At 39.0% G+C, this 27,218-nt stretch overlaps 3 protein-coding genes and 1 long non-coding RNA gene across 5 annotated transcripts in view; 3 read left to right on the top strand and 1 right to left on the bottom strand.

The window, feature by feature from the left end:
- The window catches only part of LOC111196314 (zona pellucida sperm-binding protein 3-like), an 81,254-nt gene extending 68,280 nt beyond the window's left edge, over nt 1-12,974 (top strand). The window contains exons 1-8 of one of the 2 annotated variants that reach the window (XM_049475818.1): nt 11,079-11,578; nt 11,678-11,808; nt 11,889-11,992; nt 12,064-12,241; nt 12,348-12,465; nt 12,537-12,625; nt 12,698-12,789; nt 12,862-12,974. In XM_049475818.1, coding sequence (XP_049331775.1) covers nt 11,105-11,578; nt 11,678-11,808; nt 11,889-11,992; nt 12,064-12,241; nt 12,348-12,465; nt 12,537-12,625; nt 12,698-12,789; nt 12,862-12,929 — 1,254 coding nt within the window. In that variant the 5' untranslated portion in view covers nt 11,079-11,104 and the 3' untranslated portion in view covers nt 12,930-12,974. Of the gene's footprint in view, nt 1-11,078; nt 11,579-11,677; nt 11,809-11,888; nt 11,993-12,063; nt 12,242-12,347; nt 12,466-12,536; nt 12,626-12,697; nt 12,790-12,861 lie in introns of those variants that run through there. The other variant, XM_049475817.1, reaches the window with a different exon arrangement.
- LOC125799352 (uncharacterized) overlaps nt 1-15,936 on the bottom strand; it is a 37,773-nt gene extending 21,837 nt beyond the window's left edge. The window contains exon 1 of the long non-coding RNA XR_007438266.1: nt 15,865-15,936. This is a non-coding gene — a long non-coding RNA (uncharacterized LOC125799352). The remainder of the gene's footprint in view (nt 1-15,864) is intronic.
- On the top strand, nt 15,087-17,178 carry LOC111197585 (zona pellucida sperm-binding protein 3-like). Its single transcript, XM_022687061.2, has 8 exons — nt 15,087-15,731; nt 15,812-15,942; nt 16,021-16,124; nt 16,196-16,373; nt 16,480-16,597; nt 16,671-16,759; nt 16,832-16,923; nt 16,995-17,178. The coding sequence occupies exons 1-8, from the start codon at nt 15,102-15,104 to the stop codon at nt 17,063-17,065; spliced, it is 1,413 nt and encodes a 470-aa protein (XP_022542782.2). The 5' UTR covers nt 15,087-15,101; the 3' UTR covers nt 17,066-17,178.
- A 323-nt stretch (nt 17,179-17,501) lies between these two features.
- Nucleotides 17,502-25,059, top strand: LOC103029044 (GTPase IMAP family member 8). Its single transcript, XM_022687062.2, has 3 exons — nt 17,502-18,128; nt 20,096-20,737; nt 22,748-25,059. The coding sequence occupies exons 1-3, from the start codon at nt 18,083-18,085 to the stop codon at nt 23,728-23,730; spliced, it is 1,671 nt and encodes a 556-aa protein (XP_022542783.2). The 5' UTR covers nt 17,502-18,082; the 3' UTR covers nt 23,731-25,059.
- The last annotated feature ends 2,159 nt before the right edge of the window (nt 25,060-27,218 follow it).

Raw genomic sequence — 27,218 nt, forward strand, 5'->3', positions numbered from 1 at the left:
TAAAGACAAGTTAGATGAGCTGGTTAAAATCTACAATGTCAGTCCAGTAGCTTTAAATCGCCATGCTTTAGGTCAGCTTAGTGGGAGCAGTCAACAAAACCCAGTTACTTCTACACCAGCTTGTAAGGGTGCAGAATCCCCTACCTCAGTAACTTTCGGGGCTATGGACACTACAGAGATGGATGCAAGTACTGCTCAAGCGAACACCTCAAGCACATCCACAGCTTTCCCTGTTCCTACAGATGTGCAGCGTTTAGTAGTAGAGCATGTTGTCAAGCTTGGTCCAGAAGTGCGTGCCCCAACACCTTGGAAATTAAGGGTATTCTCTGGCACCCTAACCCCCTAACGAGGTAGCCTTTAACATATGGCGATTACATACTAAACAAGTCTTGAGTGATGCCAGTCTTTCTGAAAGTCAACAACGTCAAATAATACTGGACAGTCTGCTCTCCCCTGCACTGAGTGTAGCATTGTGCATTGGTGAATATGCAGCCCCTAGAGCCTCCAACCTAAGAGTTGGAGAATGTCTATGGGAGTGTTACAGGAGGGGAGGAGTTATATATTCGGTTTTTAGAGACACATCAAAACCAGGGAGAAAAGGCATCTGACTATCTCCGCAGACTTCATTCCCTTCTACAAGACGTTGTAGAGCGTGGGGTCTTGCGGGTGGAAATGCTGATGAGCAGCTATTGAAGCAGTTCATAAAGGGCTGCTGGGATGATGTGCTGATCGCCACACTGCATTTAAAAGAGGCATTGGCTGACTCTGCTAAGAAATGTATGACCTTTTCAGAACTTTTTCTAAAAATCCGAACTCATGAACAGGACAGTCTCCTAAAAGAGGCCAGGAGGAAGCGACACCTAAATTCCAGTAGCACTAAAGTTCATACCCGGACACACATGACTTCTGATGGAAGGACCGTCGCTAATTCTTGTACTCAAGAGCAGCTGGAGGAGAGGATCAAACAGTTAGAGGCTGAGGTGGCCAAGACCAAACTCAAAAGTTGAGAAATATGTCCTTTGCTCCTCAGGTAGCTTCTAAAAATTTAACACTGTCAAACCCTCCAAAACCGGTGGAAAAACACCCCAGAGTAAGAAAATTCTGCTATAAGTGGAACATTTAATATCCTGGCTTTAGTCAGTCCTGACCAGTCATACAACAAAAGAGTGCCATTGCTAGTTGGTACAAATGTCCTTCGACAACTCATCTCTGACTGCAAAAAGAAGGGTGGCTCACAGTTTTTCAATTCTTTGCCACTTCATGCTAATTGGGCAGCGGTATACTCTGAATGCTGTATGCAGCCACAATCCCAACCTTTGAGGACTAATGCATTACGCGTGAAGCTGAGTAGCAAGACCTCAGTGCGAGTAAAGAGAAATCAAGTACGCGTGCTTAAAGGGAACTGTGGTGGAAAATGCAGTGGACAAACATTTAAAGCAGTTATAGAAGAGCCACAAGACGGCCATGTACCTGGAGGGCTGCTAGTCCATGACCAGATTGTGGAATTGAAGCCAGAATCCCACAGCAAGTTTAAAATTACTGTGAGGAACACCTCCTGTCGTGACATCATGCTTCCCCCAAAGTGTGTCATTGCAGAATGTTCGCCCATTGATTGGGCTGTGCCTTTGTCCCTTACCACTTCCGACAGCCCTGACTCCATTCCCAAGCATGTAGCTTATTCCTTCCTTGGTTTTCCTGCAAAGCAAACTAGCTTCACCTGACACTGATCTGCAGCTTGACTTGAGTACAAAGAGCATATTTTAGAATAAATCAAGAAAGAAGTGTCTCATGCCTTCTCCAAACATGACCTTCACATTGGAAGTGTGTCTGGCGTCATCGTATCGAGTTGGAACCCCACGTCCCATTTAAGGAGCGAACGAGACGGGTCTGTCCTGCTGATTTCGAGGACTTAAGGCGTCACTTGCAAGAGTTGCTGGCTTGTGGCATCATAGAAGAATCTAACAGCCCCTATGCATCAGCCATAGTTCTTGTCCGTAAGAAGAATGGCGATCTTAGAATGGTTGTGGACTATCGCAAGCTAAACAATCTAACTAAAAACGATGCCTATCCCTTACCTCGCATCGAAGAGACCTTTTGCCTTCTTGCAGGATCAAAATGGTTCACTGTTCTTGATCTCAAAAGTGGTTATTACCAGCTGGAGGTAGAGCCAACTGACCGCCCTAAAACTGCATTCACTAATCCCTTTGGAAACTGGCAGTTTCACAGGCTTCCGCAAGGTCTGACCAACTCCCCAGCCGCCTTTCAGAGAATGATGGAGAAAGTAACTTCACGACTGTATCTTCAAGAAGTTATTGCATTTCTTGATGATTTAATTATATTCTCAGACACTCTAGAAGAACAACAAGAAAGATTGATGTGAGTGCTAAAAAAGAATTGCAGACTTGCAGAGTTGTCTCCAGCTAAATGTAAATTTTTCCAGACTTCAGTAAAATACCTTGGGCATGTCATCTCTGCTGAAGGAATCCAGTCTGATCCAGACAAGGTCTTGGCCGAGATTGTTAGGCCTTTAAATGATCTCTTAAAAGGAGAGTTTTCCACAAAACACACATTTGGACACACCTGTCCTAGGGTTCGCAGACTGGAGACTCCCATATGTACTCCATACAGATGCCAGCATGACTGGTTTAGGGGCAGCCCTATATCAGGTCCAAGAAGGCAAGACTAGAGTTGTGGCTTATGCAAGTCTGTCAAAATGTGAAAAAAACTACCCAACCCACAAGCTGGAGTTCCTAGCTCTTAAATGGGCTATTAGTGAGAAATTTCATGATTACTTGTACGATGCAAATTTTAAAGTTATCACTGATGATAACCCCTTGACATATGTCCTCACCAGTGCCAAACTTGACGCTACTAGCCACAGATGGCTTGCTGCTATCTCCATGTATGACTTTGACATACACTACAAGTCTGGAAAACAGAATGTAGACGCAGATGGTCTCTCAAGGATTCCATAGGAACCCCCAACTGAGGATGAGGAGTCTGTGGAGTTGAATAGCAGAATAACAAGACTATTAGAACGTGCCCGTTGCTCACACAGGGACGATGATAGTTTTGGTGCAGAAGCAATAAAAACAATATGCATGCTACATAACATAATGGCCATGTGCAACACAGCAGAAGAAGGCCAAGGAGAGGATGAAACTGAGATACCGGCTGTAGAGACACGTCTGGTAAATGAGGATGCAGTTCCTGATGACTTTGAGGTGCGAAGCCATGGCCTGGGCAGGAAGCACTCCCAGGGATGACCACTGACGACTGGTATCAGCTACAAAGGGAGGACAGAAACTTGTCTGTTGTGATTGAATTGATGAAGAGTGCAGGACCTTTAAACCCTCTAAATAGACACCAATCACCTGAAGTAAGTCTCCTTCTGAGAGAACGAGCTAAACTGATACTTCAGCAGGGAGTTCTTTATCGCAAAAGCACAACTCGAAGGGGTGAACCATTTTACCAACTGCAAAGACTGTGGCCTCAGTACTGTGGGAGAACTTTATAAGCCATTATGGTTTCCCCAGTCACATTCACGGTGATCAGGGTGCGAACTTTGAATCTGAAGTGGTATCTGAACTTTGTAAGATCTCCGGGGTAAAATCTAGGGCTACATCATATCACCCTAGAGGGAACCCTGTAGAAAGATTTAATAGGACTTTGTTGGACCTCTTAGGGACTTTAAATGACAAGAAGAAAGAACACTGGCGGAAGTATGCGCGCCCATTGGTGCATGCGTACAACTGCACCCGCAATGATGTAACAGGAGAAGACCCTTTCCTTTTAATGTTTGGGAGAGAGCCTCGTCTCCCTATTGATCTCTGTTTTGGAAGCAATCCAGGAGGTTCCAAACGCCAAACACACTCTCAATATGTGCGGATTTAAAGAACAGGCTTAAACAAGCCTACCATCTTGCCGCTGAGAAAGCCGAAAAAAGGCTTAAGCTAAATAAAGAGAGATGGGATGTAAAAGTGACCACATCTGTAATTGAGGTGGGCGATAAGGTTCTTGTGCGCAATGTGGGACTGCGAAGAAAACACAAGACAGCAGACAGATGGGAATCGACAGTATACACTGTAGTAAAGAAGCCTGATGAAAACTTGCCAATTTATGTAGTAAAACCTGAAGATTTTGATGGGCGTGAAAGAGTACTGCATCGCAATCTATTGCTTCCATGTGGATTCTTGCCTGTTGACTTGGGAGTTGAGGGGCAAGCTGAGCAAAAGCAGCAGTCAGTAATTGGAGCATCTCCCCACTCTCAAGAAAAGTCACAAGAAAAGTCACAAGAAAAGTCTCAAGAAATGTCTCAAGGAGAAGAATTCGAAGAACATATTCCTCCACTCCATGTGGATTTGTCTTTGGAAGAATGTTCGTCAAGTGATTCACTGACTCCCCTTAATCCTAAAGCTCCTGAATTTGTTCTAGCTTCACCAGGACAAAGGGAAGAACAAGATGTGTTGGAAGGAACTGAGTTGTGATGACTGAGTGATGAGATCATGGATGTTGAGGGTACTGACACAATGACTTTTGCAGAAGAAAGTCCAGTTGCAAGAAGTAGGCCACGTAGTGTTAGAATACCACCTGTGTACCTGTCAGAAAAGAACATTCCAGTTCAAGAAATTTGAAATATATATTATATATTTCAAATTTCTTGAACTGGAACATACTTTTCTGCTGTTGTAAAAAATAAATAAAAATAAAAAAAGAATTCCTTATACACCTCACTTCAGTACAAAACAAAACAATGACCAGAGAAAAGAAATAAATATATATATATATATATATATAATAAATGTTATCTTTGATACACCACAAATGTTCTCTTGAATTAGAGTGTAAATAAACTTCAACTCTTGAACTTCGGCTTTCTGAACCCGAACAGTAGGGGCGCCTGACCTGTGGTGGCTTCAACACCACTAGAGAGAGAGAGAGAGAGATAGACCAGGCTCTGTCCAGCTATACACAGTCTATGGTCTCGACCCGATCAGAAAGCGGGGAAAATCCTTTTTAAATCGTCTATTTTAAAACATACACTTGTGCTTCAGCATGTTTCTTGTGTACTGACAGTCACGCTGTCTACATTCTGATTAAGAAGAGGGCTGTTCTCCCTGACGCGTCTCAAGGATTATGTCACACGCAGCACCGTGCTCAGTAAATTTAATGGTCCAATGAAGGTAATTTAATAAACAGGACATTTCCTCACTTAAAAAAAAAAAAGGGAAATACGGACACGTCCCGGGAAATACGGACGTTTGGTCACCGTACGCTTACTTGAATCCTTCTTTCAGATTTTTTAGGCTTTTTTTCTTTTTTTTTTTTTTACACATTACTGAAAGTGTGATGGCTTTACCCACTTAATCGTGAATATTTGTGTTGAGTTTTGTAGGGTGTTTTATTCTGAAATAGTACAAAACCCACAATACCTATTTAAATATAAATTGCTAAGTGTAAATGCTTTAGCTTTTGCCTTGGAAGATCTAATCTAATTAAGTCTAGGAAACATTTTTGTATAGACAAAATATATAATTATATATTCCTTTATTTAGAATGCTTTTGAAGAAATTTTGCCAGACTTATCGTAACTGACATGTTCACTGATCTTTAGTGTTCATGCAAAGATACTTCACATGTTTAATGGAAGCCAAACAAATCACGATTTTGTTTTTCTCCAAAGCATTGTCATTTCAAGGGCTCAAAAGTAATTGAACAAATAAACTTTACCATAACATTGTAAAAGTTTATTTTAATACTTTATCAAGAATCCTTTGTAGGAAAATACTGCCTGAAGTCTGTAACCAATGGACATCACTAAACACTGTGTTGCTCAGTTATGATGCATTGCTAGACCTATACTCTAGCTGTCATCAGTTGTTGCTGTTTTTTTTGGGGTCTTTCTAACATTTAATTGTGTCTTAAGCAAGTGAAAATGCTAGAAGTGGTTCAAATGTGGCGATTGACTTGGCCACTGCAGAATATTCCCCTTCTGTTCTTTAAAAAACTCCTGAGTTGCTATTGCAGTATGTTTTGGGGTCACTGTAAATCGGCACTGTTAAGCTCTGTCCAGTTAATCTTGCTGCATTTGGTTGAATCCGGGCAGAAAGTGAATTCCTGTACACTTCAAAATTCATCTTTGTGCCCTGCTCCCTCCTGGTTGGTAGATGGCGCTCTCTCCCCACATCACTACAGGGTGATATTCACAGCACACGGCGTCTGTGAGCTGATGTACCGTAACTGTACGGAACTGCGCTGCCCTCCAAGCGCGATGGCTGCTTGGCAATATCAAATCAAACGAATTTATTTACAGCTTTACAGAAACGTGATCACAGGACAAACAATCAGGCAAAACATTAAACAAAGAAAATACAAAATACAGAACCCCCAGTGAGCGCGGAGGCAAGGAAAAACTCCCTCAGAGCTGCAGGAGGATGAAGGAAACCTTGGGAGGACCAAGACTCTGGCTCAAATGGCTTTTAAATTAATTAAAAAGTCTTTCATACATCCACATATAGCAGCGCCACTAATGGCTTATAGAGTGAGATGGATGATGAGCGGCTGATCTGTGGTGGGTGGTGGATGGAGAAGAGCTGACTTCAGAAACTTCCAGTCTGGCTAGACAGGGGACATGAGAGCCTGAGGGTCTAACATCCATCAGTGTCGGGTCAGACAGGTGGGCAGTCAGTAACTCAGGTGGGCAGTCAGTAACAGTAACTAATAGGAGATGAGGTCTCGTAAATACTCAGGAGCGAGCCCGTGTAGGGCTTTATACGTTAACAGGAGAATTTTATAGTCTATGCGGAATTTGACTGGAAGCCAGTGCAGTGCTGATAGGACTGGACTAATATGGTCAAATTTTCTAGTTTTAGTAAGGACCCTGGCTGCAGCATTTTGAACTAGCTGAAGTTTATTTAAGTGACTGCAGTAACATCCAGACAGTAGTGCATTACAATAATCTAGCCTTGAGGTAACGAAGGCATGGACTCATTTTTCTGCGTCATGCAGTGATAGGGAATTTCTTAGCTTGGCAATATTACGGAGGTGTAGAAAAGCTGTTCTAGTAACATTAGATATGTGTTTATCGAATGCTAGATCTGAATCTTTGATGACTCCAAGGTTTTTAGCTGCTGAACCAGGGGTGACGGAGAAGTCGGCCAGATTTAGCATTAAGTCTGATCATTTATTTCAAGTAGCTTTGGGGCCTAATAGGAGATCTTCTGTTTTATCACTATTTAATAGGAGGAAGTTGCACAACATCCACAATTTCACATCTTTTACACAATCCTCAAAATCCTTTATTCTCACTCTGTCATCAGGTTTGGCTGATATGAAGAGCTGCGTGTCATCCGAATAACAAGGAAAATTTACGTCATGTTTTCTAATAACTTTGCCCAGTGAGAGCATATATGAAGTAAATAATAAGGGTCCTAATATAGAGCCTTGTGGAATTTATTTTACATTTACCTTTATGGTATTTAGCAGACACCCTTATCCAGAGCAACTTACAACAGTGCTTCAAAGTTACTTCAGATATCCAAAGCTAGTTTGTAGACTAGGATCAGGAGATACATAGAGCATAATCATGTTTAGAACCCTAGGAACCTTTTTATATTTTATTTTTTTTAGTTTAGGAACTCTTTGAAAAGAAGTGTCTTTAGTCAATGTTTGAAGACCGTGAGTGACTCTGCTGTTCTGACATCCAGTGGAAGTTCATTCCACCACCTTGGTGCCAGCACAGAGAAGAGTCCGGATGTCTGTTTTCTGTGTGTTTTGAGTGATGGATGTTCGAGCCAAGCCGTACATACCTAGTGCCATTAGGTATGAAGGAGCTGGTCCGTTTTTTGCCTTGTAGGCCAGCGTCAGGGTTTTGAATCGGATGCGGGCGGCAACAGGAAGCCAGTGGAGGGAACGCAGCAAAGGAGTCACATGACTGAACTTCGGAAGATTGAAGATGAGTCGTGCTGCCACATTCTGAATTAATTGTAGTGGTTTGGTGGCTCGCAGTGGAAGACCAGCCAGTTGAGAGTTGCAGTAGTCAAGTCTTGAGAATTCCACATCTTACCTTAGTATAACTGGAAGACATATCATTTATCCTCACAAACTGATAAAGATCCATTAAGTATGATTTAAATCATGATAAGGCAGTTCCTGTTACACCGACCATGTTCTCTTATCTTTCTAAAAGGATAGTATGATCTATTGTATCAAAGGCTGCGCTCAGATCGAGAAGTACGAGTAGGGAAACACAGCCTTGGTCGGCAGCTGTAAGTAGATCGTTTGTTATTTTAACTAAAGCTGTCTCAGTGCTATGATGGGGCCTAAATCAAGATTGAAATTTTTCATAGATCTGGTTTCTTTGCAGGTAAGAGCAAAGTTGTTGGGCTACAGCTTTTTCTAAAATCTTAGAAATAAATGGTAAGTTTTGGTCTATAGTTAGACAGTACACTAGGATCAAGATTTGGTTTCTTGATCAGAGGTTTAATTACAGCTGTTGTAAAGGATTTGGGTACATGTCCTATGGTGAGTGATGAGTTTACTGTCTTTAACAGCGGTTTAATTATGTCTGGCAGTACCTGTTTTAGCAATTTTGTCAGAACTGCATCAAGTGTGCAGGTTGTGCTGTTTTAAGAGGAGTTCTAGTTGGGGAAGTGGGTTAAAGACTTCCAACCTAACTTCAGTAACAGAGTTTTGTTCTAGATCAGCCACACCTGATGACAAATGACAATACTGTATCAGTAGCAGCTCGAAAAGAAGCAGTGGCTGACTTCACATAGGAGGAAGCATGTGCTAGTCTTTACCCTCCTGGTGTGTTGGGGCATCACTAGTGATAGGGGAAGTCCTAATGAGTGGGTTGGGTAATTGGCCATGTAAATTGGGGGAAAATTGGAAAAATTAGAAAAAAAAATGGAACCTCATAATGTCTTTTCTTTATGGTAGACTGAGATACTTATGCACCTACTTCCTAGAAAGTGTTCCTTAGTTGTTATTTATTTATTAATTTTTTTGAGTTCCAGAGTTCACAACTGCACACTTAATTCCCCATAATGTACCAAACTTTTAAGTTGGCCACTGCTAATTTTTCCACTATAATTTGGATGGACTTCTGCTTTTTAAATGAATGGTGGTCTGTTTCACTTCCATTGAGAAGTCCTTTGACTGAATGTGGTGGGTTCACAGCAACAGTTTCCAGATGCAAATGCCACACATGGAATCCACGCCAGACCTTTTACCTGTTTAACTGATGATGGATTAATAAGGGAATACCTCATGGACCCCAAAAAATAGATTTTGAGATCATTTATCCCATTACTTTTTGTCCCTTTGTAGGAAAATTGCTGTAATTCCAAAACGCTTTATGGGGTATTTTTGTTCAACCCCTTGAATTAAACCTGAACGTCTACATTTCAATTAAATCTGTCTTTTCATTTCAAATCTAGTGTGGTGGTATGCAGAACCTAAATGAAGTATATTTCTGGACATAACTGTATAAATGGCACAGATATTTTTATATCTAACTGTTGTGGCCAATTGTAGTTTCACAATTTCAACATTTTCCACAGTATGACCAATGCACCTCCTACAGCAGATCACATAGAACTTGATTGGTGTCACCTGTGTCACACAAACAGCAGGTCTAGAGGCGTGTTAAGAGCACTCCAATGGGGGCGGAGTCTATGGCAAGCCAACTAAGCCAAAACGTGTGGGAAAGAAACGCCTCCACGCGTAAAAATATGACGTGTCCACACGTAAAAAAATCACGTGTACAGGCGGTAAAACTGTTCGTGTATACACGTTTTGGCATCTAACATCCAATCGGTAAATGCGCCTATGCATAAATTTGCATTGTAATAAGGCAGCCTGACAACACATGATGTCATGCAACGTATTGTATTCCATATTCATAAGACGCTTACGTGGGTTACAACGCAGTGTCTACGTACCGTGACATAGCCCCATACATACACATATACACTCTGCACGCAAGGTCCACATAACTGAAACGTTGTAATCATGTGTCTATGATGTACCCCCTATTTCACATGATGTAACCCCCGCCATTTTATATCCATAGTGTTTACCCTGCCTTTAGGTCAGTGCATGTTATTATTATTATTATTATTATTATTATTATTATTATTATTATTATTATTATTATTATTAGTTTTTGTAGTACTAGTCATCTGCACAATAATCTATGGTTATTTTGTCATTTTGATTTGCTTTAGGACAATAAAAATGTAAAAGAAACTAATAAAAGATACAGAGAAATTGTGACTCTAAATTTACTAAATTCAGTGGCTGAACACCGAATGTTGTTTACTAGGGCTTAAAAAAGCAAAATTACAATTTAAAAGTATAACATTTTAAAAGTTAAGACTTTAAGTGTGGACAGTTAGGACTGAAATATTGTGTTTATATTGATTGTAGTTCATTTTTTAAAATTTTTTTTTTAGACCTAACATTTTTAATAACAGCCTTGCTTTAGTGTTAATTGTGCCGCTATAATACGACTTGACTTAATATGACTTTCCCTGTGGGATCTGTCTTACACCTAGCAATAATAGTTATATTTCTTGTGTGTTAATGTAGGGAATGTTATGTTCCCTGAGTAGGGCACTGTGGCATTAAAAATACTTGTTTATCCACATTTTAATCTGTCCTAGCAGATATGAGGTGTTGTACAGGCATATTAAGACTGCTTCTACAGCTCAGTAAATGTTGCCATCTACAGGCTGCATATTGCAACTGCGGCTTTTTGAGATGGACAGTAAATCCCAAGACGTTAATTTTTTACGTCTGTACACGTAATATATCCACGTCTGTACAGGTGAAAAAAAGCACGTGATGTACAGACGGCATAAATTTACGCCTCCACACGTAAAAAGATTACGTCTGTACACGTAAAAAGATAACGTCTTTATCTGTCAACACGTGATTTTTTTACGTGTGGACACGTCATATTTTTACGCGTGGAGGCGTTTCTTTCCCACACGTTTTGGCTTAGTTGGCTTGCCATAGGAGTCACCTTTGTCTCTTTCTACATAAAAGCAGTTCCAGGTAACAGCAGAAACAGTCCTCAGCATTTCACAGAATTTTTAAGATGGCTCTAAAACAGTGTGGGGTTGGGGTTTTGCTGGTTCTCGTGTTGGGAGTGTGTCATGCACAGTTTGGTAATCCAGTTGGTGCTCCAGCTCAGCCAAAACAGCCAACTTTGCCAAATGTTCCTGGTTTAGGAGGAATCTCCAATTCTCCTCAAACTCCTCTGAGTGTTCAACTCAAGCAAATGCTGGGTCCAGTGAAAAAGCTGACGTGGCATTATCCCCAAGCTCCAGTGCAGCCTCAGCAGCCAGCAGTGCATTTTGAACCACCACAGCCTGTTCGTGCTACTAGTGTCGCTGTTCAGTGTAGCGAGAACAACGTGTACGTGCAGGTAAAGAAGGACTTCTTAGGAACTGGAGAACTAATAAGCCCAGCAGAGATCACACTTGGAGGCTGTGCAGCAACAGGAGAAGATTCTGCTGCTCAGGTTTACCTTTTTCAGTCTGAACTGCAGCTGTGTAACGGTGTGTCAATGGTGAGTTTGAAGGTGTGGGAATGGCTGATCTGGGTCTGGAACCCTTTGTTGGCTTGGGTGTAATATTTGGTTTAATTTTTGCTTTTTTTTTTTCTGCAGATGACTGAGGATGAATTGGTATATTCCTTCAACATTATCTACGTCCCAAAAACCTCAACCCCATCATCTGCTGGATCTCCAGTAGTCCGGACGAAGAGCACTGTGGTGGGCATTGAGTGTCACTATCCACGGTAAGGAGCAGTCTGTGTTTGGTGTAGATGCTGCAACCAGAAGCAGGAGTCTGTATTGAGACTGTTTGGCTTGTTCACAGGAAGTTTAATGTGAGCAGCAATGCCCTCCTGCCTGCTTGGATCCCTTATGCCGCTACTGTGACTGCTGAGGAACGTCTGGTCTTCTCTCTCAGGCTCATGATGGGTTTGTATTAAAGCACTTCAGGTAGTGTAAGGGTTAAACTGTCTCTAATGGTGCTGCTTCTTTCTCTCCAGATGACTGGCAGTTTGAGAGACCCTCTAACCAGTACATCCTGGGAGACTTCATCAACATTGAAGCTGCTGTGATGCAGTACAACCATGTTCCTCTGAGGATCTTTGTGGATAGCTGTGTGGCCACTACTGTGCCAGACCTGAACACGACTCCCAGATATTCCTTTATAGAGAATCATGGGTAAGCAGGCCTCTGCTAACTATCCATCTTCAGACTGGTTTGGAGTACAGCGTTCATCTGTCTGACTGTCCATCTTGGACACTTGTCTAACTGTTCCTCCTTCTAGGTGTCTGGTAGACGCTAAGCTTACAGGCTCACAGTCTCGTTTCCTGCCCCGGGTTCAGAGTGACAAGCTGCAGTTCCAGCTGGAAGCCTTTGTGTTTGAGCAGCAGAGAAGTGGCTTGGTAAGGAGGACTGCAGTGTTCTGTATAGCCTGTACTGTTCCTGTGGGCTTATGGTGTTTGCTCCTCTGCAGATTTACCTCACCTGCTTCTTGAAGGCGGCTGCTGCTGCTTCTGCTCCCACTGATGCTGTTCACAAGGCCTGTTCCTTCAGTAATAATGGGTGAGTTTTGGTAATGAAGCTTCAGATTTTGTGCAGTTGATCAGGTTACTGACCAGGGTTTGACTGTTTCAGATGGACTTCTGTGGATGGAGATTCCAGAGTTTGTAGCTGTTGTGATACAAGCTGTGGCAGCAGGGATGTGGGACAGGTTCTGCCAGGTGCAGGTAAGTATAGCAAACTCCGCTTGTTAAACCAGAAATGTAACTGCTTTACTTACCCCCTGTTTCCTGTTTCAGCTCCACAGTGGCAAGGAAGTGTTTCCCTGGGTCCCATTAGGGTTAATGAGAAGGTGCCTTTCTGGTAATTGTAAACTTTCCTGAAGGAAAATAAACCTCTTTTGATGAATGACTGGGTTTTTGGTTTCTTATTTGTAGTGGTAGTCCACACATCCTGTCTGGAACAATGCAGCCTATGCTGTGAGTAGCTTGGTTATAATAGAGATTATCAGCTGTCTGTGTGTAGTGATTGCCTTTATTTTCTTGTTACAAAAAATTGTATAAATCTGATTTTCTGTTTAGGTTTGATTTGGGTATCTTGATGGTTCAGGTCAACAAATGTTAGTGTGCTGTATCTGTGTAATGTGAATGAAACTGTCCTTAAAACACACGTCATTTTAAATTTCTGCGAAACCCAAGGAATACTTTATTTAGATTAGTGTCCTCTTACTTAGGGTCACCATATTTTCATTTGGGTAACCCAGGACACTTTGGAATGGGGGTGGAGTACACATACTGCAGTGTGCAGTAGAGGTTATCTTACAACAAATTTAAAGTTGGTTTATTAAATGCTTTTCAGTAAGTCAACAACAATAACAATAATTAACAGGGCTATGATTATTTGCAGTTCATTTAACTGTGTAGTTACATTTGACAAATACCCTTCATATAGTGTATATAAAGTACGAAATAACACAATTATCTTTTTGAACAAATCAGCCACGGTTTTGCCAGATAACTTGTATTTATTTATTTTTTTTAGTTGTCTGATGTAGGAAAGGAGAGTCAGTTCTTAAAACAACTTGAACCTTATACACAATGAATTGTATGAACAAAACCGGTTTTGATTCTTACTCAAAATTAATACTAAGACCTTCCAAAAATAATTTAAAATAGAAACAAGGTCACAATCCAATAACAAACAGTTTGAATTACAACTTTAGTTCTTGTTGTGAAGAGAACTCTCTAAAACGTCCAGCAGGTGGAGCTATTACTCCACCAATGAGACAAAGCCAAAACTACAGCTAACAGAACTCACTTTAAGGCAAATATGGATTTAGACACTGTTTAAACACTATTTTCAGTAAACAGTTGTACATTCAAAGTGAATCAAACTAGATTAGTAACACTGCTGAAGCACAAGCACCTCCAAAAGGGGAGGAACATACCTCCAAACAGGCGGAGCCTACCTCCAAGTAGGATGGTGCTTGGTGTTACGCGGTATGGTGTTTTTCATGACGTTTTGTGCTTTGTAAATAACCCCAAAGGTTGGTTAATTAATCTATTTCGTTTATTAAATGTTTATTTCTTTTAAAATGCATTTTTTAAGAGTCTAAAAACATGTTGTGCACATTGCAACCACATTTTATTTAAAACGTTTAAACATTTGCCAATAATATATTATAATTTTATTATATTGACATTTAAGAAATATAAAAAATTAATTGTTGACTAATATATTTATTGACATCCATGAGCCTTTTAATCACGGAGGACTTTTTTTTTGGTGGCATTCGGCAGAGAAATGGAGCTGTGTTGAGTGAGGTCTCCCTGTCTCACGATGTAGACTTTTATATAATATAATATAACGTGATAGTACATTCTATATAACATTAAATTTGATGTAATAGAACAATAGTAATAATAATAATCAAGGAAGACTTTTATTATGACATTCGCCGGAGCCGTGGTGAGAGAGGTCTCGCGCACAAACGCGCTCCCAGTCTCGAGCCGTATACTGTTGGTGGACTTCCCACTTGGAGGTAAGCTCCTCCTCTTTGGAGGTGCTCCAGTCTGCAGCAATACATACTTGAAATTACCTGCAGCACCCAAACACAGAGGGGAGGGGGGAGACTGCTCCCAGCACTACGGTGGCCACCCAAGCCCAAAATCCCTAACTCAGGGAGAGTGACAGCCTCTACCTGTTACAAGGTGCCATGTAGGTCTTTCACTTGCCCCTACCCTTCCAGCCCTACAAGAATCAGGACACCCTAAAACAGAGTGGTAGGGCTAAGTGGTAGGGCAAAGGGGTGAAATGGGATTGGGCCTAAAACTACCACATTAAAGTGAAACTGGGACAAAGCATTCCTGCTACACTTCCCCTAAAAACAATTAAATGAAGGAGTCTGTGGAAGAGTCTGGAAACAGAACGTTTCCTTCCACATGTTGGATTAAAATACAATTTAGGGCAAATGTCTCTTGGTGCAAAATCAAAGTTAGCTGGATATGGCAATTCTACTATCTATCAGGGAACTTTATTGATGTCACCTGTGTCACACAGACAGCAGGTCCAGAGGCGTGTTAAGAGCACTCCAATTGGGCGGAGTCACCTTTTTCTCTTTGTACATAAAAAGCAGTTCCAGGTAGCAGTAGAAACAGCCCTCAGTATTCCACAGTGTTTCTATGATGGCTCTAAGGCAGTGTGGGTTTTGGGTTTTGGGTTTTGGGTTTTGGTGTTTCTGGTGTTGGGAGTGTGTGATGCGCAGTTTGGTAATCCAGTTGGTGCTCCAACTCAGCCAAGACAGCCAACTTCGGCAAAGTTGGTCTCAGGAGGAATTTCCACTTCTCCTCAAACTCCTCTGAGTGTTCAACTCAAACAAATGCTGGGTCCAGTGAAAAAGCTGATGTGGCATTATCCCCAAGCTCCAGTGAAACCTCAGCAGCCAGCAGTGCATTTTGAACCACCACAGCCTGTTCGTGCTACTAGTGTAGCTGTTCAGTGTAGCGAGAACAACGTGTACGTGCAGGTAAAGAAGGACTTCTTAGGAACTGGAGAACTAATAAGCCCAGCAGAGATCACACTTGGAGGCTGTGCAGCAACAGGAGAAGATTCTGCTGCTCAGGTTTACCTTTTTCAGTCTGAACTGCAGCTGTGTAACAGTGTGTCAATGGTGAGTTTGGGAATAGCTGATCTTGTAGGTCTAGGAATGGAGCTATTTGGAGGGTGTAATTCTTTTCTATCTTTCTGCAGATGACTGAGCATGAATTGGTGTACTCCTTCAACGTTATCTACGTCCCAAAAACCTCAACCCCATCATCTGCTGGATCTCCAGTAGTCAGGACGAAGAGCACCAGGGTGGGCATTCAGTGTCACTATCCACGGTAAGGAGCTGTCTGTTCAGTGTAGATGCTGCAACCAGAAGCAGGAGTCTGTATTGAGACTGTTTGGCTTGTTCACAGGAAGTTTAATGTGAGCAGCAATGCCCTCCTGCCTGCTTGGGTCCCTTATGCTGCTACTGTGACTGCTGAGGAATGCCTGGTCTTCTCCCTTAGGCTGATGATGGGTTTGTATTAAAGCACTGCAGGTAGTGTAAGGGTTAAACTGTCTCTAATGGTGCTGCTTCTTTCTCTCCAGATGACTGGCAGTTTGAGAGACCCTCTAACCAGTACATCCTGGGAGACTTCATCAACATTGAAGCTGCTGTGATGCAGTACAACCATGTTCCTCTGAGGATCTTTGTGGATAGCTGTGTGGCCACTACTGTGCCAGACCTGAACACGACTCCCAGATATTCCTTTATAGAGAATCATGGGTAAGCAGGCCTCGGCTAACTATCCATCTTCAGACTGGTTTGGAGTACAGCGTTCTTCTGTCTGACTGTCCATCTTGGACACTTGTCTAACTGTTCCTCCTTCTAGGTGTCTGGTAGACGCTAAGCTTACAGGCTCACAGTCTCGTTTCCTGCCCCGGGTTCAGAGTGACAAGCTGCAGTTCCAGCTGGAAGCCTTTGTGTTTGAGCAGCAGAGAAGTGGCTTGGTAAGGAGGACTGCAGTGTTGACTGTATAGCCAGTACTGTTCCTGTGGGCTTATGGTGTTTGCTCCTCTGCAGATTTACCTCACCTGCTTCTTGAAGGCGGCTGCTGCTGCTTCTGCTCCCACTGATGCTGTTCACAAGGCCTGTTCCTTCAGTAATAATGGGTGAGTTTTGGTAATGAAGCTTCAGATTTTGTGCAGTTGATCAGGTTACTGACCAGGGTTTGACTGTTTCAGATGGACTTCTGTGGACGGAGATTCCAGAGTTTGTAACTGTTGTGATACGAGCTGTGGCAGCAGGGATGTGGGACAGATTCTGCCAGGTGCAGGTATATGGTAAATTCAAGAGTTTGTGCTAATGGTCAGTATAACTGTTATTAATTTTCCTTTCCTGTTTCAGCTCCACAGTGGCAAGGAAGTGTCTCTCTGGGTCCCATTAGGGTTGGTGAGAAGATGCCTTTCTGGCTGTGAGATGAATAAAGTTGTCTAAAAGTTGTCTTAAGAACTTGTTTTGTAAGTGTTTGGGGATGCTATCAGGAACATGATGCTGGTGTAAAGTTTTGATAAAGTTTCTTAAAATTTAACTGTTTTCTCGTTTTTTCTTTTCTTTGCACCAGAATGGAGTTTGAGACCCCTTGTGGGTTTGAGTGGAGCCAGATTTGGAGTCCTTTTATGTTAAGCTTTTTCATAAAACAAATAATCAAGAAGTCTAGAGTCTCATATGGCCTGACTACACTGTAGGCCCAATCCTATTTCTCACTTGTGTTCCTACCTCTTGAGGGGGATAAGTCTGAGATGTATAGTTTTAACTGTCAAAATAATTAACTATTGAAGTCTAGGCTTCTCAAAAGAGGTTATATTTTCTATAGTTTTGAAAAAAAAAAAAAATGTTGCTATTAGGTCTGCACTGTTATAAACTTGTTTAGACATTCAGTTTTGACTTCAGTTTGATATTTCACACAGTCCTTTTTTTTTTTTTTGCTACAGAACTGATTAGTGTACTGCATAGAGGTTAGATCTTGTGCTAAAGAATGTTTTTTTTTTTTTTTTTTTTTTTTTTTTTAGCTTTGGCACCTCATTATGGGGCAAAGTTATGTTTTATCTTATTTTTATTTGCATTCAGATCAAAACGGAACTATGGATGACCAGCTGGTGTTGAGCTGTTTTTTTTTCCAGGGATGTGACCCTCAGTAAACGGAATAAAAGTAAAAAGGTTCAGATATGGGCACTTCTGACACTAGGTGGGGTTGTTGTATTAGTTACAGGGCATGAATTGTCAATATTAAATGAAACCGAAAGCAAGTCTGTTGTGTAAAACGCTGACAGTGAGAGCTTTCTCTGCGTATTTTGTAAAACTGAGATTAATTTAACGTTATTTGTTTTATAATTGATGCATAGAGAGAGAAACGCAATGAATGCTTCGTTGTCAGTCGACTTATTTGACCTTTCCCACCGGAATTGGTGAAAATGATTTTTTAGCTGCAACCCATGCATTGCAACGCTGATAACATGGCTGAAACGGCTCCATTTTCTGGTAAGTGGTTCTAACGTTTTGGTGAAAATATAAAGAACTAATTCAGACCTTTTAAATATTGGAATTTTTTTCTTTAGTGTTTGTGTACACGCAGAGTGAGGATACCGAACGACCGTGATCTAAATGTAGTGATTAACATTATACCAACCCGCTGCTGCGCAGATTATATTATATAACTTATCATATACTAATAATGAAGGAAAGCAGGTCTATTATCTGGCTTATATATCAGATTAAACTGTGCCTTATCAGCAGTTTAGCTCAATTATAAAATATTATATTTGATAGTTTGGATGTCTGTCGGAAAAACAATCTGCGCCTTGCATGGGCGGGGGCAGGACAAATTACGGCAGAGGTTGGGGTCAGACTTGGTGGCGAAATTAACTTGCATGAAAAATAATAACACGCTACTAATTTCAAATGAATCTTGTGTGTTAACGCTTTAATGCTGAGAGCCCTAAACAATATTCAAAACTGAGGCTGGGCTCTTTTGGGTTAATAATAATAATAATAATAATAATAATAATAATAATAATAATTATTTATTTAGCACCTTTCAAACTGAACAATTCAGCTCAAAATGCTTAATAATAAAATGAAATAAAACAGAAAAATGTAAAACAATAAGTTATATCAATAGTAGTAAAAAGTAAAAAGTTTAATGAAATAATAAGAAAAACATTAAACATTGAAATAAAATATAAAATAAAATAAACAGAATAAAAATGAAGGTTTTTACTTGCATCATTTGGCTCTACAGAAATATATAATTGTGTCTTCAGCATAGCTGTGATAGCTGACTCCATGCTTTTTAATTATATGACCTAACGGAAGCATGTACAAGGAAAAAGCAAGTGGGCCTAACACAGAACCCTGTGGAACACCATAAAGTATACGATATTGCTTTAAGGGGTGGTTAGCTATGCCAGCAAAGTACTTTTGACCCTTGATACGAATTAAACCACTGTAAAACATTTCCAGATAGGCCTACCCAGGTTTTCAGGCGATTTATAAGAATATCATGATGCACTGTACTAAATGCTGCACTCAAGTCTAAAAGTATAAGTCTGAGATAATTTACTATCTTTAGTAACGCTGTTTCAGTGTTTTCGTGTGGTGTAATCTAAAGAAAATCTGATTGGAATAGATAAAAAATAGAATTTTCATTCAGAAACTCCTTTATTTGTGTAAAGACTGCTTTTTCTGTTTTTTTTTTTACTTAAGAATGGTAGCATTGAAATTGGTCTAAAATTACTTAAAAATGATGGATCTAAATTGTATTTTTTCAATAAAGGCCTGACCACAGCAACTTTAAGAGCATCTGAAATGCCTGGTTCTATAGAGCAGTTTAGAATTTCTAAAACACTAAAAATAAGACTCTCTAAAAAATGTTTAAAATGAGGTAGGAATTGGATCTAAAATGCAGGTTGAACAACTAAGCTGTGAAATAATTTTGTGGAGCTCTGTCTCAGATATCTTTTTAAACTCACACATTTTAGTTGCGTCTTTGTGGCTGCAAAGATTCCTGAACTACAGATCTGGAGTACATCAGGCTTGATCGAATATGAGCCATTTTATCATTAAAAAATATTGCAAATAATACACATTTTGATGTAGATGCTTCTGAGAGCCAGTCATCCATTGGACTGGGATTTAAAAGACAATTACCGGTAATAGTTGAGAATAAAAAAATTTGTGTTTTTACCGTTTTCATTTATTAATTTTGAAAAATGTATTTGCCTTTCCTTTCGCACCGTCTTATTATACATGCCATTGCTATTAGCCAAGCTCTTTTCAGGATTGAGCTGTTAAAATACAATTTCATCTATGCTTTAACACAAATTGCGTGAAATAACTAGGTCTCATGTATGTCCTCGATCATGTGTGGGATTTGTAATGTGCTGGTTATAAATAATAATAATAATAATAATAATAAAAAATAATAATATATCCCTGAATCTTTGCAGAGTCTTCTTCTGATTGTAGTGTCAGGATTCTGCTGCTGGGGAAGAGTGGATCTGGGAAAAGCTCATCAGGAAACACAATCCTGGGAAAGAAACTGTTCACAATCTCTAAACAACAAAAACGACAAAAAAAGAAAGTTATAACAACATGTGAAGAACAAACCTGCCAAGTTTCTGGAAGAGAGGTGTGTGTGATCGACACTCCGGACCTGCTGGATCCGGACCTCATTGAAGATCAGCTCAAACAAGAGACAGAAAAGCTGAAGTCTCTCTGTCAGGCTGGACTTCATGCTGTTCTGGTCGTGTTTGAGATCCAAGAAGAAGTGCAGAATGAGGAGGAGATGCTGGAGTTTGCCAGAAGGTTACTGGGTCTAAACATCATGAACTATGTCATGGTGCTTTTCACACATGGCAATGATCTTGAAGAAGATGAGACGATTGAGCAGCTCATTAAAGAAGAGGGTGAAGCTCTGCAGCAGCTGATGGACAGCTGTTCTGGCAGATTCCACGTTTTTGAAAACAAGAATGGTCTGAAGGACCAAGTCCCAGAACTACTGAAGAAGATTGATACCTTGGTGACAAAAAATGAAGGCAGATTTTACATGGGCCAGCACAAAACAAGTAGCCTGGATCATTTAATAAATTGTAAGTAATTGCACCTTTTTAATTCACTATCAGCAAAAGTATATACACCCATTAAAACCTTTTTAAACATATTCAGACATATGTTCTGCTAAAAAATCCAGTTCAAGACCAGCTGATCAAGAGCTATTTAAAAATGACTGGAAATGACTGGCTGGTCTTAAGGTGGTTTTATTTTAGCAGTGTGGACATTTGAGTTTCAATTAAACTGAAGTATTTAGAAATAGCATTTATATAGCTAACAAATAAAAGTGAAGAAATTACACAAATTGTATAATATGAATTTTCTATGTAAAAGAGGTTATGACACCCCCCATTTATTTAACCCTTGTGTGGTGTTCAGGTCTGTGGGACCCGTTTTCATTTTTCATCAAATGATACTAAAAAAATATTTTTTCTAACTCAAACTCATTGGCATTGGCTCATTTTTTGTGAAAAACATATATCAAAACACATTTTCGATAAACACACACTGTACCCCCCCCCTACATATTTATATTACATACAGTGTGTTTGGCCAAGGGATAATAAACATTGCTTCATTTGTAAATTTGAAACTAAACAAATTTTCTACTCATATCTTGAGTTTAATTCATTTTCTTTTACATTTTATTAAAAAAACTAATAAAAAAAAAAGAGTAGCACTTTTTGAAAGAAATGTAACATAAGAAAGGTAAAGGGCAAATATTAACTATGTAAGCTGTTTATATTGCTTGCAATTTAGGTGAAGCAAGCATGTGTAAAGCATTTTAATGTAAAATTGCTTAATTTTGCTGAATTAAATACAAGTAACAAAGCAAACGAGTAACAAAAATATGAACACCACACAAGGGTTAAAACATAATTGCTGAAATGAACATCTAGATCATGACCTGGGGCCACATTTATAAAACTCTGCATGGATTCTGAATTGAGAGTGTGCATAAGTTCAGATTTATTAAAACATACATACGCACACCTAAACACTGTTTCCTCTTTATAAGTCACAACCTTCTTTAAAACACACATCAGTGAACCAGCCACACTTCCTGTCCTCATACCATAAACATTTACCCATAAATTATAAGGAATTTACACAGGTTAAAACATCCTTGGTTTTCCTTTCTTAATCTTGATTTATGCAGTATGACCTGATATGCGAGCGTACGGTTTGCACGTTTACTTACAATTATCTGTTTTACCACCTGGTGCCCAGTTTTGTCAGCATGGCTCAACCTTGCCTAAATCAAAGGTGTGAAAAGTATTTACATTCATTACTCAGAAGTTTAGATACTAGGGATTAAAAAACTAGAAGAACTAAAGCTTTTTACTGGAGTAAAAGAGTAAAAGTAATGTATGGGTAAAAAAAGCCATTAAGAACAGACGCTTACGCCGTGCCACAGGGTCCTATAGATGCTCTCCAGCAAACATGGCTGAAATCTCAGTCTATAGATGGTAAAGATATACCTCAAGAGACTTGCAGCTAGTGAATTGCAAAAGGTGCCTCTACTAAGTATTGATATAATGCATACTTTTGCAGGTCACACTTTTTGTTTGATTAAAATGTTTACTTCACAATTATGTGCCACTTTGTGTCGGTTTATCACTTAAAATCTAAAATAAAATATATTTTTATTTTATAAGTTTGTGGTGATAAGGTGAAAAAATATGAAAAAGTTCAAGGGATATTTATACTTTTGCAAGCCACTGTATGTGCCTATTATATATATATATATATATATATATATATTCAAAAAGCTTAGTTGAGACATTTTGCAGCTTGAGTCATCTTTATACTAGGCTACATACATCTGCTATGTTTCTGCTGGAGTGTGGGGGTGTTTTTTTTTTGAATGATGGCAAGCGATTTTTAAAATGTAAAGAGGGGAACTATTAGTACTATACATACATATATATATATATATATATATATATATATATATATATATATATATATATATATATATACATATATATATATATATATTAATGTTAAAATGATTAATAGATTAAAAGACATTTTCTCTGTTTTAGTTTCAGAGGCAGCTGTGACAGAAGCGGCAGCAGGTGGCGCTCTGCAGTCTCCTGAGGGAAAAGAACAGAGAAGATTGGTGCTGCTGGGAAAGACTGGAGTGGGCAAGAGCGCTACTGGAAACACCATCCTGGGAAAGAATGTGTTTGCGTCAAAAGCCAGTTCATCCTCCCAGACGACAGAGTGCAGCTCTAGGAAGATTGAGAGAGGCGGGAAAGAGATTGTGGTGATTGACACACCGGGGCTGTTCGACACCAAACTCAGCCAAGAAGAAACAACTAAGGAAATTCTGAAGTGTATGACCTACTCATCTCCAGGCCCTCACGCCTTCCTCATCGTCATCAGAGTCGGGAGATTCACAGAAGAGGAGAAAGACACGGTAAAGCAGCTGAAGGAGGTTTTTGAAAATGCAGAGAAATTCACCATGATCCTCTTTACTGGCAGGGATGAGTTAGAGAGAGAGAATCAGACCATTCAGCAGTACCTGGAGAAATGCGACCCAGAGCTTAAAGCTCTGATAGAGAGCTGCGGGAACAGATACTACTGTGTGGATAATAATAATAATAATTACTCACAGTTTAAAGATCTGATTGGTAGAATTGAGTCAATGGTGGCTGAAAATGAAGGAAAGCATTTCACTGATGACTCATTTTCAGAAGTTGAACAATGTATCCTGGAAATCCAAAATGAGAAGCTGAAGGAGAAGCTTAGGGATATTCAGCAGGAGCAGAAGCCTCAGTCTGAGTGGCAGCAGATTTACTGGAGTTTAGTGGAGGAATCACGATCTGAAGCTCTGATTAACTTTGTTTTAGAAATGTGTATTCCATTGCCTATGCCTATTCAAACTTTGGGAATGATATCAAAGGAGAAAGTCAGCACGATTAATGCTGCAGAAAGTAAAGGGCTGAGTCGCGGGAGGGCAGTTTGGTTAGCAATCAGAGCCACACGTAGACTAGCCTTGAAAAAAATGTGTAGAGTTCAATAAGAAGATTTCAATAGCATCCACAATTGCAAAATATGCCATTCATTCCTTTAATCACAAAATATTGATTACATTTATTAGTGCAGGGCTTTTATGATAATCATAATGTAGTTCTAATAGTAATAGTAGTCATTAAAAATATATTCATCTTTAAATAAATTGTTGCATCCAGAATAAATCAACATACAGGAATGAAATTTAAAGAGTTTACCCTGAAAGCACAGATACTTTGCGCTGTCAACACTCCTGCCGGTACCGTATTGCGTGTAGCTGTTTCTGGACTGATTCAGAGACCTCTAAAATGAACTGCAATAAGCATGTACTGCAAAATATGTACTGATGGCAATGATGAAAACCCTATCTATAACTGGAGCATCAAAACCAAAAAAATGAGTGCTGCATGGCAGTGATTGTCTCAACATCAACATAATGTGTTCATGCTCATTTAGCAATGTCGGAGGAAGGTCAATGTCACATCATTGCTGCTTGATTCTGAAATTAACACTTGTTCTCAATTTCCGATGAATATAACGAAATATATGACAGCTGTTTATAGCTGCCCAACATTGTTTTTATTATGCTTCTATATTAGATTACACACAGTGCATTATTAATATCATGACATTGAATCATTCACATTGCAGTTATGTTTTTTATTTGGCTTCATGTATCGCAGAACAAAAATATAGCAACGTCAATTTTTAACAATATTGTGCCGAGGAGACAGAATAAGCTGCCCCAGTTGACTGAAGATCGTGTCTTTTAATTCAGCTTTTAATTCAGTACAAATCCAACAGTGAAATACCGTAAACAGAAATATCAGCCAAAACACTAATTTTTACATCTCTTTTCTCAAAAAAATACATTATTTCTATTTTTCTGTTACAGTGAAATACTATAAACAAAAATATCAGCCAAAACGCTATTTTTTACATCTCTGGAAAAAATATATTGTTTCATTGTTTCTTTAACAGTGAAATACCGTAAACAGAATTATCAGCTAAACACTATTTTTTACATTCCTAGAACCATTTTAATTTCAATGTTTTCTAACAGTGAAATATCGTAAATTATACCACGTAATTAATAATACCTTATTTTAATGTTAAATACTCTTGCACTGTGTAATTTATTTTTTTGTGAAAAATATATTTTGTCTCTGTTAAATGTATTACCCATTGTGCAACAAAAAATATATAACAGCCAACACCGTGATCATTTCTATGTTTTCCATTACATTTACATTTTATGCGTTAGCTTGTTATTAAAAGGCATTACAGAAACCATTGTGTGCAGTACAACTGCAGATAAATAAAACTTATGTTTCAAATACTTTATGTGACCTGTTGTTTTTGTTGTTGTTGTTTTCCATGTAAATCAACATAATGTTTTTGTGGCTCGTGACACAAAATCACACATAATCTATGAACTGTACTTTAGACATCATCAAATCACGTTTGTTAAACAAACTATTGCTGCTGAACTGGGATCTCTTTCATTCGTAAACAGACAAATATAAAAACTGTTTAATTCAGTTTTGTGTATATGAACGGTACAATCTGTATATTTGGTTTCTATAGAAGACCTGAAGGGTAAAATGAAAAAATAAAAAAATGAAATAATGTTAATTCCTGAGTCTAAGGTCCACACAAATGTTTTTTTTTCTTCATGTAGAATCACTATAAGGGTTTCTGCAATCACTTATACAAATGTATCAAAATCCATGGCATCAAAAATCATAATTTTGTATTTACTCCATCAACTTTTTTTCTACTACTGAGGTGCACCGAATTGTAACAATATACAAAAAAAATGAATTGGCTAACAATACGCATGATACACCAGTCTTTTTAAACCCTTCAAGACACTTAGAAAAAGCATTTCAATAAAGCTAAATGCTAAGAAGAAGCTGATTTTTTATTTGATTTACTTTTCTTTTTTTTTGCTAGGTGCTTGACATGGTAGGACAAAAAAGAAAAAAAAAGTTTTTAAAAGAAACTTTTTAGGTGTCTTTAGTTTTATTTTCACTACATTTTTCTAACATGTACTGTAAGGGAAATATATCAGTGCATTTAAAATTTAGATTTTGCAGCGCTTTGCAAAGCTCATGTAAGACCAGCCTCTTATCTGTTTGAATGCACTGGAAAAAAATTTATTTGGACTTTGTAAATAAAATTAAGTTTATTTAAGTACTATCTACAAGAATAATCTAGTACAGTCTAGTTCAGGGGTGTCCAAACTTTTTTTGTTGGGGGCCAGAAGGAGAAATATATTTGAGGTCACGGGCCACAGACTCTGTATTAAAACAAATAATGAAATATACCACTTTAAATAATACATTCTCCTGATTAGTTTCATTTACACACCATTTTACTTGACTTACTATCTTTATCTTTGACAGTGTTGTGTAAACTAAGATTTTTCAAATTGATGTTTCATTTCATGATGTCTCTTAATATTAAACTTTGGCCCGTTTTTCTGCGCAATACCTGTGCACCCTCTCCGCTTTTAGACTCTTTGGCCCCGTTTTTCTGCGCTACAAGTGAGCACTCTCTCCTCTTTTAGACTCTTTGGTCCATTTTTCTGTGCAACAACTGCACAGCTTCTCCACTTTTAGACTCTTTGGTCCGTTTCTGACACCTAGCGTTCAAACTTTGAATCTCACATTATAAAAACCTGCTTAACAGCGGACCAACTTTCATTCTATTTCTAAAATACCTCGCGGGCCGCTCAAAAAAAGGAAACGGGCCGCAAATGGCCCTCGGGCCGTAGTTTGGACACCCCTGGTCTATTTACTTAAGAATTTCACGTAAAAAAACTTATATACACCACTTGGTGTTTCTATGTAATTGTTTGTCGTCAAATACATTTGTAAATTTTAGTCTAAACATCAAAATATATATATATATTTTTTTTTTGTAATTTTGTAATTACGATCTAATTTCTTTCTATTCAAAGGATCCAGTGATGTTTAGGAAGAAAATGTACACAGAATAAAACGTACAGGGTTTTGAACATATTTATTTAACACAGAATGGGACAGAGGCCAATTTTTGAAAACCCCAAATATGGGCATAAACAACATGCCACCGACTACAAAATGATGACAAGACTTCAGTGGTCTATTACCAGTTTCTTTACATAATTCAGTGAGTAAGATCATTCAGAGTGGGGTTTGGGTGTAAAACAGTAAGTTTCTTTACTGCGGCGGCAAATTGAACAAGGAGACAATGTTTAGCCATTTAATTTACAGTTCACACCCGTTTATTATGAGCAAGAATGGAATGATGATGTGAAAATAGCAGCAAATCTGGTCTACTGTTTTTTTAGGGACTATTTTTTGCTGCACAACACCCTGCAGTATGTCTAACTCCACCAAAAAAAAGTGTTTTTTTTTTATTTTATTCTTTTTGTATATATAATATATTAGTCCCAAAATAATTGTGATTAATTATATTGTCATTTTAAGACCATTTTATGCCACTAATATA

Source organism: Astyanax mexicanus, chromosome 3 (assembly GCF_023375975.1).
Source record: "Astyanax mexicanus isolate ESR-SI-001 chromosome 3, AstMex3_surface, whole genome shotgun sequence".
Lineage (NCBI taxonomy): Eukaryota > Metazoa > Chordata > Actinopteri > Characiformes > Acestrorhamphidae > Astyanax > Astyanax mexicanus.

Excerpts from the sequence above, each read along its gene's own strand:
- LOC111197585 (XM_022687061.2), top strand. The coding sequence starts at position 15,102 with ATGTCACCTGTGTCACACAGACAGCAGGTCCAGAGGCGTGTTAAGAGC. Across the intron at positions 15,943-16,020 it reads ATTCAGTGTCACTATCCACG|GAAGTTTAATGTGAGCAGCA; the intron begins GTAAGGAGCTGT and ends GCTTGTTCACAG. Across the intron at positions 16,760-16,831 it reads TGTTCCTTCAGTAATAATGG|ATGGACTTCTGTGGACGGAG; the intron begins GTGAGTTTTGGT and ends TGACTGTTTCAG.
- LOC103029044 (XM_022687062.2), top strand. The coding sequence starts at position 18,083 with ATGCATTGCAACGCTGATAACATGGCTGAAACGGCTCCATTTTCTG. Across the intron at positions 18,129-20,095 it reads TGAAACGGCTCCATTTTCTG|AGTCTTCTTCTGATTGTAGT; the intron begins GTAAGTGGTTCT and ends GAATCTTTGCAG. Across the intron at positions 20,738-22,747 it reads CCTGGATCATTTAATAAATT|TTTCAGAGGCAGCTGTGACA; the intron begins GTAAGTAATTGC and ends TCTCTGTTTTAG.